This window comes from Megascapheus bottae, chromosome 34, assembly GCF_031878675.1.
Source record: "Megascapheus bottae isolate mThoBot1 chromosome 34, mThoBot2.hap1, whole genome shotgun sequence".
NCBI classification, from domain to species: Eukaryota; Metazoa; Chordata; class Mammalia; order Rodentia; family Geomyidae; genus Megascapheus; species Megascapheus bottae.
Genome location: NC_143542.1, coordinates 2,626,649 through 2,639,582, shown reverse-complemented (window position 1 = coordinate 2,639,582; position 12,934 = coordinate 2,626,649). Strand labels below are relative to the sequence as shown.

Below are 12,934 nucleotides of genomic sequence, written 5' to 3'. Positions count from 1 at the left end.
TCTAGGCCCCTCTCCTAGAGGATTTTCATGATCTTAACCACACCCTCATTCAGCCCTGCCCTGGCTGATTGCTTGCTTTGCTGCTTCTGGTTTTTTTTTTTTCCTGCCCTGTTGAAAAATTCTGAAATGTCTAGTTTAGTGCAGGAAGAAGGTCACAGGCTATGAAAATGCCCTTGGCCGTGGAGGGCTAGCGGGCCAAGGGGCAGCAGCCAGAGAGGCCGGGCCTCTGGAAGAGGGCTTGGAGATGTGTGTCCTGGGAAGAAGAAGAGGGAACAACGTGGGCGCGTTTCCCAACAGACTCAACTGCGCATGGCTGGGGCCCCGGAGAGCAACTCCAAACCAAGGCCTTGCACCCTGTCCTGTCTACAGGTGGAAAGCACGGCGGGGCCTCTGGGCGCGGGCTGGCAGGCCCAGGAGTAGCCCTGCGGGACGGGGGGAGTGGGCGGGGACAGCCCTTTGCGCGTGGGGCGGGGTCTACCTGCACGCGGCGGGGGCGGGCCGACCTTTGACTCGCCGCTTCCCGCCGGGCCGGGCCTCCAGGGGGCGCTCTCCGAGGAGCGCGAGGCCTCGGCACGCGCTTGGCCCCTGCGGGCCGCCGTCGCCCGCCCGGCATTCGGCCGCCGTTCGGCTGCGCGGCGTCGGCTCTCGCAGCTCTGGGCGGCGCTGCAGTCAGATCCCCCCTCCCCTCCCCCGGGAGCCCGCTGGCCGCCAGCGGCGGCGGCGGCGGCGGCGAGGGCCTCGCGAGCCGGCCGGCATCAGGTAGCGGCGGGAAGACGGGCGGGCGCCGCTGCTCAGCCCGCCGCGTCGGGGCGGAGCCCGGGCCGCGCCTCTTTGTCTCCCCGGCAGGCGGTGGCGGTGGCGGCGGCGGCGGCGGCGGCGGCGGCGGCCGCGCGGGGCGGAAGTGGACGCGCGGGGCTCCGGGCCGCGGCGGCCGCACCATGAGCGACATCCGGCACTCGCTGCTGCGCCGCGACGCCCTGAGCGCCGCCAAGGAGGTGCTGTACCACCTGGACATCTACTTCAGCGGGCAGCTGCAGAGCGCGCCGCTGCCGCTCGTGGACAAGGCCCCCGTGGAGCTGCTGGAGGAGTTCGTGTTCCAGGTGCCCAAGGAGCGCGGCGCGCAGCCCAAGGTGCCCGGCCTCCCTCGCACCCTCCCCACGCTCACGCCCCCCCCACCCCGCCCCGAGGCCCTGGGGGCATCGCCCAGCCCCTGCACCCCCCCTCCCCACACCCACCCCTTCCCCGCAGCCCCGGGGCTTTGCTCCTCGGGCCTTGATTGCGGGCGAGTGGCCGCCCCCTCCTCCCTACTGGTTCCAGTGAGACACTGGAGGGACTGACTACCTCCGCACCCCACCAGGGCCTCAGATCTGGAGTCGCCACACCCTCATGGGGCATCCTGAACAACTCAAAGTAGACAGCTGATGTCACAGGACATTTTCTTGATGTGCTGCTCCCTCCACCCCCTCTCCACCCCCCAATTTTTCCGATGGGTGCAAAGAACGCCCTGGGAGCCGTAGAGGAATCAATCCCCCCCCCTCCCTTTCTTTCTTCCTCCCTTCCTCTGTCTTCTTAGCCAGCCTATGAAAACCGCACCTCTCACCGCTTCCCCTGGGTTGTTTTTTTTTTTTTTTTTATTACAGAGACTGAATTCTCTCCAAGAGCTTCAACTACTTGAAATCATGTGCAATTATTTCCAGGAGCAAACCAAGGACTCTGTGAGGCAGATCATTTTCTCATCGCTTTTCAGCCCTCAAGGGAACAAAGCTGATGACAGCCGGATGAGCTTGTTGGGGAAACTGGTCTCCATGGCCGTGGCAGTGTGCCGAATCCCAGTGTTGGAGTGTGCGGCCTCCTGGCTCCAGGTACTGCTCACCTTTCTCCCGGTCTCTGAAGTCAAGCTTGCTGTGAGGAATTTCCATGGAGCAGGATTCATGGAGAGGTCCTTGGACACACACTGTGTCGTAGCTGCTGCTCAGTGACACCGGCACCTCAGTTTTATGTACAGACTGTAAAAATCCTAACTGTAGTGGATAATAGTAAATTAAGTCCTTTAATGAAGAAAGGGCTTTGCTTCAGAACAAATGGAAACATATTTTTCTTAAGCAAAACAGGAATTTGAAAACAGTATGCACTCAGTTTCAGAGACAGATTTGTTTATTTATTTATTTATTTGCCAGTCCTGGGCTTGAGCTCAGGGCCTGAGCACTGTCCTTGGACTTTCTCAACGCTAGAGCTCTACCACTTGAGCCTCAGCACCATTTCCGGCTTTTTTCTATGTGTGTGGTACTGAAGAATGGAACCTGGGTCTTCGTGCATGCTAGGCAAGCACTTTAACCACTAGACCAAACTCCCGGCCCCTATTTATTTTTTAAAGATCATTATGAGGGGCCGGGAGTTTGGCCTAATGGTTAAGGTGTTTGCCTAGCATGCATGAAGACCCGGGTTCGATTTCTCGGTACCACATACGTAGAAAAAAGCCGGAAAAGATCATTATGAGCCAGGCACTGGTAGTTCACACCTATAATTCTAGAAGGCTCAGATCTGAGGATCATGGTTGGAAGCCAGCCCAGGCAGAAACGTCTGGGAGACTTTTATCTCTAATTAACTACCAAAAAGTGGAATTGGAGTCATAGCTTGAATAGTAGAGCACCAAGCAGCCTTGAGTGAAAAAGCTAAGGAATAGTACTCAAGCCCTAAGTTCAAGCTCCAGTACACACACGCACCATTATATATCAGTTCATGATGATGTATTATTTAAAGTTGATTTTTTTTCTTTTTTTTTGGTGTGTGTGTGTGTAGCACTAGTTTTGAATTCAGGGCCTTGTCCTTGCTGAGCAAATGCTCTGCCACTTGAGCCAAGTTCTCTACCCTTCTTTGCATTATGTATTTTCAGATAGGGTGTTCCTTTTTCTGCTCAAACCATGCTGTGATCCTATTTGTCTCTCAGCAGTTGAGATTTTAATAGTCTACTACCATGCCTAATTTATTGGTTGAGATAAAGTCTTAACTTTTTTCAGACTGGCCTCTAACTTCTCTGTCTTCTCAACTTCTGCCTCCTAAGTATTGGGATTTGATAGAAGATTGCTTTTTTTTTTTGCCAGTCCTAGGGCTTGAACTCAGGGCCTGAGCACTGTCCTTGGGCTTTCTCAAGACTAGGGCTCTACCATTTGAGCCACAGCACCACTTCTGGCTTTTTCTATGTATGTGGTACTGAGGAATTGAACCTAGGTCGTGCATGCTAGGCAAGCACTCTACCACTAGGCCAAAATCCTGGCCTTAGATTAATTTTTACACAGATAGATCAGTAAACATGTGGGTTGTTTTGGACAGTTAAATGGTGACACCACGTAATGGTTTGTTTACATATTGAATGTATAGAAGGAAAAAGTATATGTAATAAGTTTTAGAAGTTATTTTTCAAAATTTTTTTGGTTTTTACTAATTTGCTATCTAAGGTTTAAAACTAATACTCCACAGAGAGTAGTTGTTCACCAGAAAATGTGGCTAATCTGTTCTTTAGGGAAATTAACAGAAGGTACCCAGGTCAGTGGCATAAACCTGTTTCTTAACGAAGTACTTAGAATTTTATTGTCTCTCTCTGTCCTCTCTCCCCCTTTTCCTTCCTCTCCTTGTCTCTTCTTCTGTTTCCCCCTTCTTTTTGTGCTGATCGTACGACTTAAACTCAGGCTTGGGTGCTGTCACTGAGCTTTTTTGCTCAAGGCTAGCTCTCTACCAGTACTTGAGACACAGCTTACTTCCAGCCTTGTGGTAATGAATTGGAGGTAAACCTTTTGTGGTCTTTGCTGCCCTGGCTGGCTCTGAGCGGCGAAATCCTCAGCCTCCTGAATAGCTAGGATTATAGGCATGAGCCACTGGCACATCGCTCTGTTTTTCTTATAAACTTTGTCCCCAGAATTTGGCTAGCAAAGTCATATGTGTAGCCCCAATCCACTGTCTATGGATCCAGGTTGATCATTTGTGTTGTGGATTACTTTTTGCTCCTTGACAATCCAGTGAAGCTGAGTTTAGCTTCTTCTAGTGTGTCGTGTGATTTTAAATGTATCTCATATGATGGTGTGGTGTTGGCATTTTGGCAAATGAAGGTAGATGTCCACCAACAAAATAGTTTGGGTTTGGTCCTGTCACCTGGGGCCAGGGGATTGATCTTCTTCCCAAGGACAGGTAGAGACAGCACATCTTGATTGGCTGCTGTAAGAGCAGGTGACTGTCTGCATAGGCTGGCTGGCCCAGCTGTCCAGTGGGTATCGCCCCACCATGTTTCCCTGAGTCGTTAGGAATTTGTCTCCTAGGAGACAGCCTAGGAGCTAGGACACCTTCTTATACAACCATAATACCGCCCCTCCTGAGAGACTTAATAGTCATGGAATACAGGTATCTACGATCCAGCCTGTATGCAGATGGTCCCTCATTGTCTCTAGGTTGCTTTTTTTTTTTCTTTCTGTCTTTCTTTTTTTTAGTCCTGGGGCTTGAACTCAGAGCCCACGGACTGTCCTTGGACACTTTTTGCTCAAGACTAGCGCTCTGCTACTTGAGCCACAATACCACTTCCGTCTTTTTCTGTGTATGTGGTACCGAGGAATCAAACTCGGGTCTTTGTGCATGCTAGGTAGCACTCTACCCCTAGGCCAAACTCCTGGCCCATTTATTTACTTCTTTTTAAGTTTTATTTTATTGCCAGGGTGATGTATAGAGGGGTTACAGTTACATTTGTAAGGTAGTAAATACATTACTTCTTGAACAGTGTTTTTCTCCCACTCGCCCTCTATTTACTTTTTTTGGTGCCAATTCTGGAGCATAAACTCAGGACCTAGATGCTGTGTTCCTTAGCTTTTTCACTCAAAGATGGTGTTCTACCCCTTGAGCCACAGCTTCACTTCTAGCTTTTTGGTGGTTAGTTGGAGATAAAAGTCTCACAGATTTTCCTGCCAGAGTTGGCTTCGAGTTGCGGTCCTTAGGTGTTAGCCTCTTGAGTAGCTGGGATTACTGGTGTGAGCCACTGGAGTTTGTACCTGTTGAATCTCACTAGGACTCCAGTAAGGTCACCAAATGTATCATCTCCTCACCCAAAGTCGGACATGACCTTTCCTAAGGGAAAACATCTGCCCAGATGTGGGTTACATGATCTCTGTCACAGCTGCTCCACTGCCTGGTGGCATAGAATGACAGCATGGCTGATCCCAGTGAGGCTGTTCACAGGGACCTGCTTTGCTTCAGAGACGGCTGCCTGTCCTTCTCCCACCCTGTGTGGGTCTGCCTGTTCTGGTGGTCTGCTGCCTGCCGGCTCGTGACACCTGCGGTTGATGCGGGCTATGGTTTCTCCCCAGCGGACACCTGTGGTCTACTGTGTGAGGCTGGCCAGGGCCCTTGTGGACGACTACTGCTGCTTGGTGCCTGGCTCCGTTCACACGCTGAAGCAAACATTCAGTGCCAGCCCACGGTTCTGCTGCCAGTTCATAACATCTGTCACCGCACTCTATGACCTGTCATCAGGTAAGTGAGCAGGCACTGCTGTCAGGGAAGCCAGTCCTCCCCATTCTTCCCCAGGTGTATTTCTTTACTTCGGGGTCTAAAACTAAAGATGTGGGCACTTAGGCCTGCTCAGTTTGTTAGGTGGCAACTTTCTTTCTGTATTATTCCCTGAGCCCCAGGGGTAGAAGTGGCAAGTAGCCCCAAGGCTCAGGCCTAGACAGAGTATCCAAAGACCTTCTTTATTTTGTAACCTCTTCTTGCCAATCCTGGAGCTTGAACTCAGCACCTAGGCACTGTCCTTGGGCTTTCTTCAAGGCTAGCGCTCTACCACATGAGCCACAGCACCACTTCCGGCTCTTTCTGTGTATGTGGTACCAAGAAATCGAACCCAGGTCTTCATGCATGCTAGGTGAGCACTCTACCACTAGGCCAAACTCCTGGCCCATCACTTCAGCTATTTTTACGAAAGGGTCCATTTCCTGCCTAGAGCACTCCTGGACTGCATCTTCCTGTTTTACACTTCCTGTCATTTCTGAAAAGACAGATTTGTGCACCTTTGTTAAGGAGGACAGTTGTAGACTTCGCTGTCTGAGCTGACCTGGAACTATGATCCTTTTGTTCTCAGCCTCCGAAATAGTGTGGGGTTTTGGGTATGAGCCACAACATCTGGGTTTAAAATTTTATTTTCTTTTTCTTTGTTTTGGTCAGTCGTGGGACTTGAACTCTGGGCCTGGGTGTTGTCCCTGAGCTCTTCAGCCCAAGGCTACCACCCTATCCTTTGAGCCACAGCGCCACCTCCAGTTTTCTGGTGGTTAATTGGAGATGAGTCTCATGGATTTGGGGCGGGGAATGGTATTACATACATAGAAAAGCCAGAAGAGGTGCTATGGCTCAGGTGATAGAGCTCTAGCCTTGAGAAAAGTCCAAGGACAGTGCTCAGGCCTTAAGTTCAAGCCCCATGACTGGCCAAAAAAAAAAAAAAAAAAAAGGCTCATGGATTTAAGTGCCCTGGCTGGCTTTGGGCTGGCTTTGAATTGTGATCCTCAGGTTTCAGCCTCATGAGTTTTGGGATTATAGGCATGAAGCCTAGCATCCAGCTTGCCGGTTCTGCCTTGGTGACAGTTTTGAGACTTCCTTAGGAGGATGCCAGTCAAGGTTGTTGGGTCTGTCATGAGAGTGTTCTGCTTAGTTGGGGAGAAGCCCAGGGCCTCAGCCCCATCCAGTAGCTGAACTCTGTGGTCAGACTCCCAGTGTGAATTAATAAGAAAAAAGAGCAGGAATTGGCAGCTGGGCTCTCCCTGATGCCCACCTCTGCTGCCCGCCTATACCCCGAGGGGTGGGGTCCAAAGAATAAATGCTTGATAAGCAGGCCTTGTAGTGTACTGAGGATGTCCACATATCATATTCCTGGGGTCCCAGTGGGGCTGTGTGGCTCCCCAGCCAGTGCCAGACATGTTGCTTCCTCCAGGAAAACCGACAGGCCTTGATGACTAGCTATTTGCAGAGTTCAGCTCCTGGCCTGCTTTTCTACTAGTTTCACATTTCTCCTCCTCTCCTCTCTCTTCTTTCTTCTTTGCCTTCTCCTTTCCCATACCTATCAATCATCATTGGCTAGCACTCTGACACAGGAACCATGCCTCCAAGCCCTCTTTTCTTGCTTTTAAACTCCCCTCCCCTCCTCTTTCGTGGCATCAGGCAACCAAGTGGCAATCAGGCTACCGAGGTCAGATTTGAGTTAAAATCTAGGAAATTAGAGCCGGATGTGGTGGCTCATGCCTATAATCCTAGCTACTCTAATCCTAGCCGGATGTGGTGGCTCATGCCTATAATCCTAGCTACTCTAATCCTAGCTATTTGGGGCTGAGATCTGATGATCAAGGTTCAAAGCCAGCCTAGGCACAAAAGGACCTGAGACACTTATCCCCAATTAACCTCTAGAAAATGGGAAGTGGGGCCATAGCCTTGAGCTGAAAAGCTCAGTTACAACGCCTAGGTCCTGGGGTAGGGAAGTGGAGCTTGGCTCAAGGGTAGGTCATAGCCTTGAGCTGAAGGGCTCAGGGACAATGCCCAGGCCAAGTTCAAGCCCCCTGACCCACTCAAAACAAACAAAAAAACTAGTAAATTACTTATCCCTGGGCTTCAGTTTCCCTATCCTCTGTGTGGGGTTGCATGGGTCTCTGTGAAGGAGCAGTGTCAACAGTTGTCCTCATTATTATTGCCTGTGTTTAAGCTGGGTCCCAGACTGCAGGAAGTTCCTTAGAGAAGGTTCTGCTTTTGGCTAGGATTGCCATTGGCCTCTGATAGATAACTGACAGGAATCTGAGCTGCCGAGGGCCACCATAGTGTGACCGTGGAGGAGACACTGAATAGAATGTGTGGGCTTGGTTTGGGATGTCACAAGTGGACCTTATTTGAACTGACACCTAGGCCATTTTTTCCTCAGCATGATGGTGTTGTAAGGATTGCTGGCTTAAGTAACTTCTCAGCCTTCACCTTGACAGAGCTTCCTGGGCACTGACCAGAACAGGACACCCAGCCCTCCTGGGGTGGTGTCCCAGGAAAGGAGCCAGGCCGTGGAGGTTGGAGACGGTTGAGCAGGCTGTGGACTGGGGACTCTGTTATCTCTGTCCACAGCTGTCCCCAAGGCCAGAAGCACAACTCACAATGGTCCTTTGTTTGCAGATGACCTCATCCCACCTTTGGACTTGCTAGAAATGATTGTCCACTGGATTTTTGAGGACCCAAGGTTGATCCTCATCACTTTCCTAAATACTCCGATTGCCGCCAATCTCCCGATAGGATTTTTAGAGCTCACGCCCCTCATCGGGCTGATCCGCTGGTGCGTGAAGGCCCCGCTGGCTTACAAAAGGAAGAAGAAGCCCTGCTTGTCCAACGGGCATGTCAGTAGCAAGGTTGCCAAGGACCCGGGTGCGGGGCTGGACCGAGACGCACACCTCCTGTACTCCAAACTCCACCTCAGCGTCCTGCAAGTCCTCATGACGCTGCAGCTGCACTTGACTGAGAAGAACCTCTATGGGCGCCTGGGGCTTATTCTCTTTGACCACATGGTCCCCCTGGTGGAGGAGATCAACAGACTCGCCGACGAACTGAACCCCCTCAACGCCTCCCAAGAAATTGAGCTCTCTCTGGACCGGCTGGCACAAGCTTTGCAGGTGGCCATGGCCTCTGGAGCTCTGCTGTGCACCAGAGGTGGGTCCTTCCCTGCCCTGCAGGCCTATCCTGTAGCTCTGCCCTGGCAGGGAGAGAGTAGACCCCCAGGTAGATGCTGTGGGGAGGGTGGAAAGCTCTGGCTTACCCCCATCGGGTCCTGTCATGCTGTGCTGTCAGGTGTAGACATCACCTGGCTCTGATGGCCCAGGAGGGGGGCTCGTGGAGAGTGGAGAAGGTCCTTCCTCTTGAGCAGTTCTCTTTTCCTAGTATCCTTTCTCGTGAGATGCAGTTTACATTCAGTAAAAGGTGACATGTGTTTTTGCGAAACATATACCCTACACTGCCCAGTCAGGCATACTTTTCCTCCCTGCTGATCTGAGGAATTGCAATGCCTCTGATTTTGGTGCTCACAGTCTACTCTAGGAATGCCTGGTGCCAGGACCCAGGCTGCATCTGCTCTGTCCGTGTTGACTCACTCAGGGTTGCTGTGGCCCCAGCCACCACCAGTGGTGGTTTCCCATCTTACTTACTGTACTGCCGCTCCTGGACCATGTGTGTGGCTCATTGCCCTGCAGAGCCCCACCTCAGCTCTCTTACAGACACCCTGAAAAGTGTCAGCAAGGCTGACTCCTGAGCAGCTTCTGTTTTGGGCCAGTTTGTCAAAGCAAGGATGGGAGAAAGAAGATGCCAGTTTGGAAAGGATGCTGAGAGCATGTAGCTCTGTTGTCAGCATCCTTGAGAAGTTTCACCCAGGTTCACCTGTCTGCAGTCTGTTGCTTTACCCTGTGCTTCCTTATTTCAGATGACCTGAGAACGCTGTGCTCCAGACTGCCCCATAACAAGTAAGTGCCATCAGAGGCCTGCAGCGGGGCTGCAGTGCTGGGGAGGGGACGTGGCAGATGCTGTAGTGAGGCTGCCTGCAAGGGCCAGTGTCTCACTGTGAGGAGCCCTTCAGGACCTGTGAAGTGGGAGGCAGAAGTACTAGTGTGACCTTCATGCAGGGAGTCCTGGGCAGATATAAACCTGGAGACTAGCATCTGGCCGGAAGGCCGGAAGGCAGCAGAGTTCGTGCCCTCTGTGTCAGGGCAGGGTCCTGCTGGAGCTCTGGGGACCTACAGGCACGCATTGGTCTTGCCCAGGCTGAGGCCTTTGACGGTAGGAACCTGGTTTCTGAGCAGTGCTCTGCTCTGCTCTGCTAAAATGTCGGGGTTGGCTCACTGTCTCTGAGCTGCGGCTCCTGCTCTTGAAGTACAGGAATACCACTGTCTGCCCCCCATTGTCTGTGCTAAAGTGGGGTTCATGTCCCTCTCCCCGATCCACTCATTGTGGGAAACGCTGGAAATGCACTCAGATTCTGCAGAGTCCTGTCCCTGCAGCAAGTCCTCTTAAAAAGTCAAGAGAATTCTACTTTGACCTTGGGGCTCTTGGCCTCACCCACCCTACTCTGCCCCACGAGAGGGTTTCATGAGGGTGGGATGAGAAGAGGCACAGGAAGCCCTTGGATGCGTATGAGACAGGTATGTGGGTCCAGTCAGTGCTCACTGCTGCCCACTTCAGAGCTTAGGGTGTCACTTCTGTGAACCTGTCCTTAGAAAAGAGGTCAAAGGAATGTGCACACAACTGTCTTATGAAACCACCTCGCCTAAGAACCCAAACCCTGGCAGAATTGTAAGTTAGCCTTGTGCCTCTGAAAGGCAGAATATCGCATAGCCACTAACAACAGCAATTGTGCCAGACTATAATCCTGACTACTCAGGAGGCTAAGCTCTGAGGCTCATGGTTCGAAGCCAGCGCAGGCAGGAAAGTGTGTAAGACATTAATCTCCAGTGAACCACCAAAAAAGCCAGAAATGCTTCTGTCGCTCAAGTGATAGAGTGGCTAGCCCTGAGTTCAAGTCCCATGAAGGCACACACACCCCCCCAGAGCAGTTGTGACCACCACACAAGGGGATGCTTCCATGGCAGGACTTATAGAAGTGAAAACTTGGAGGCAAGGCAGCAGCTGTCTCTCAGGAAGTTTCTTATGCAAAGAACCCAGCTTTCAAACTGATTGAGTTCAGGAAGAAGGATCTGCAAGAGTGGAGGCCGAGGAAAGACGGAGGCTGAGCCCTGGGTGGGGAGGATGGCACCGGGGTACTGTGGGCCTGGTGCAGGGGAGCTGGGAGCAAGAAGGGCTGCAGTTTGCCAAGGTGGGTCCTGACCACTAGGCTGGCAAGCAGGTTGATGGAGGCTGGGCTTCAGGCCTAGGCTGTGTCCAAGGAAGCTGTGCAAGACCTTTGATTTCAAGGTCATAGGGAAGGTCCGCTTCTGTGGGGCGTATGGATAGAGTCTAATCTGGACTGTGGCACGAAGAGTCAGTGAAACTACCTGCTGCCCTGACTGCCATGGTGCAGCTGTAGTGCGCAGGTGCAGAGGCAGCTGAGCTGAAACTGACCAATGTATGATGGGCCTCAATCCCCTGGGGCTGCAGAAGCCTGTGGGAGCTTCCACAGGGCCAGTGGCCCAGGGTGTCGGCCCATTCTGGCACCTCCCTTGGCTCTGTCAGGCCCTGAGGCTAAGACCTGTCACCCTTCCTCCTTCCCTGTGCCCCATCCATGCCTGACCTGGTCCAAGGGTGAGTGCCACTCTGTCCTGATGCCAGGTGCCCTAGGACAGACTGGGGTAGGTTGCCGAGTGGCCGGGGCTGGCATCCTCACCCTTTGTCCTTGTGCTTGCAGCCTGCTCCAGCTGGTGATCTCAGGTCCCGTGCAGCAGTCACCACATGCAGCTCTCCCTCCTGGCTTCTACCCCCACATCCACACGCCCCCGTTGGGCTATGGGCCTGTGCCAGCCCACCCTGCTGCCCACCCTGCGCTGCCCACACACCCCGGGCACACCTTCATCTCAGGCGTGACCTTCCCATTCAGGCCCATCCGCTAGGCAGGGCCTGCGCACCACAGGGTGGTGGTGTGCCTTCCCGCCTGGACCAAGGACACCTTCAGAGCCAAAGGGGTGCTGGCCCCTGCCGGGGACCCTCAGGAAGCAGCAGGCGGAAGTCCCCAGTCGCCCAAATCCAGGAGCCTCTTGGTCACATTCTTAAAAATCCAGATTGGATGAATGAAAGGGAGGCATGTGGGTCTCTTCAGACTGCTGTGTGGTTGTGTGCCAGTTCCCAGCCCTGGGGACCCTCGATGGGAATGCCGCGCTGCCAGCTCTGCCAGTCCCTCTCCTGGCCTCGCTCCTCAGGAACGTGACACCCGAGGGCAGCTCCGTGAGCTCAGCTGGAAGGGCTCCTGGTTCGCCACAGCTCCGGCGCTGCTCAGGGACACCGGCGGGGTTCTCGCCACCTTGGGAAGGAATTTCTGTTTTATTGGGGGGTCTCCAATTTTTCCTTTCATATGTTCAAATACATTTTTTCTAAACAGCTTCATAGACTGGATTATATGTGCTGGAGATGGAGTCCTGGGCCTTGCCCCCACTAAGTGAGTGCTCTACCGTCAGCTACCCCCGACTTGCACAGTGAATTTTACCACCTCATAAGTGTGCTTCTGCTGCTTGCTAAGGAGAGGGGACACATGGGTTAAGCTACTTTGACAGAAATACAGACCTGGGTCCCTGCCCTACCTGCTCAGGTCCCCCTCAGGAGCGTTTTTCCCTAGAATGGTATTGGAAGGCACCTGCTTTAACTTCTCATTAGTTTGAGAGTGGCCATGTCACTGTGGTACCTCTGGCCTGCAGGTGACTGGTGACAGATGGTAACAGTAGCCATTGCAGCGCCACATGACTGAAGTGTGTTGAAAATGTTGAAAGAGTGGTGTTTAAGGTCAGGAAGGGAGGCTGGGACAGCTGCACAGAGTTGGCCTTCTGTGGCAGGGTCTGTGCGATCCTTCTCATGGGTGAGAGCCCACAGCTTCCTCTCAGCCTGGAGTGCCAGACAGAGCATGTGCAGAAGATCCAGACTTCACAATGAAGCCCATCAGAGATCTTATAAACAGGTGTACTGCTGGGGGTATGACCCAAGTAGCCTACCAAGCTCAGGGCCCTGAGTTCAAGCCCCAGTAGTACCCAAGAGGGAAAAAAGCCGTAAGTATAAAGGTTTTGTTTGTGTTTCAGCTAGGAAGCCCTGCTTCAGCAGGGTCCATATTTATGGGCTGATGTCAGATGAGCCTCTTCCCCAGGTGCTCGCTGACACTAGAGGTCAGCGCCAGACAGTGCTTCTGAAATGATCCAAAGTTAGCGCTCGGGTCACCTCCTACTTCCATCGAATCTGCGTTGGGTGGCGGTGGCTCACACCT

The 12,934-nt window shown here is 52.7% G+C and overlaps 1 protein-coding gene across 1 annotated transcript; it reads left to right on the top strand.

The window, feature by feature from the left end:
- The first annotated feature begins 723 nt into the window (after window positions 1-723).
- Window positions 724-12,066, top strand: Ints15 (integrator complex subunit 15). Its single transcript, XM_090324272.1, has 6 exons — window positions 724-1,130; window positions 1,641-1,862; window positions 5,346-5,511; window positions 8,173-8,700; window positions 9,464-9,503; window positions 11,378-12,066. Exons 1-6 carry the CDS (start codon window positions 939-941, stop codon window positions 11,577-11,579), a joined length of 1,350 nt encoding a protein of 449 aa, XP_090180398.1. The 5' UTR covers window positions 724-938; the 3' UTR covers window positions 11,580-12,066.
- The last annotated feature ends 868 nt before the right edge of the window (window positions 12,067-12,934 follow it).

Coding starts and splice junctions, on each gene's coding strand:
- Ints15 (XM_090324272.1), top strand. CDS start 939: ATGAGCGACATCCGGCACTCGCTGCTGCGCCGCGACGCCCTGAGCGCC. Junction 1,863..5,345: donor GTGCGGCCTCCTGGCTCCAG/GTACTGCTCACC, acceptor GTTTCTCCCCAG/CGGACACCTGTGGTCTACTG. Junction 5,512..8,172: donor ACTCTATGACCTGTCATCAG/GTAAGTGAGCAG, acceptor CTTTGTTTGCAG/ATGACCTCATCCCACCTTTG.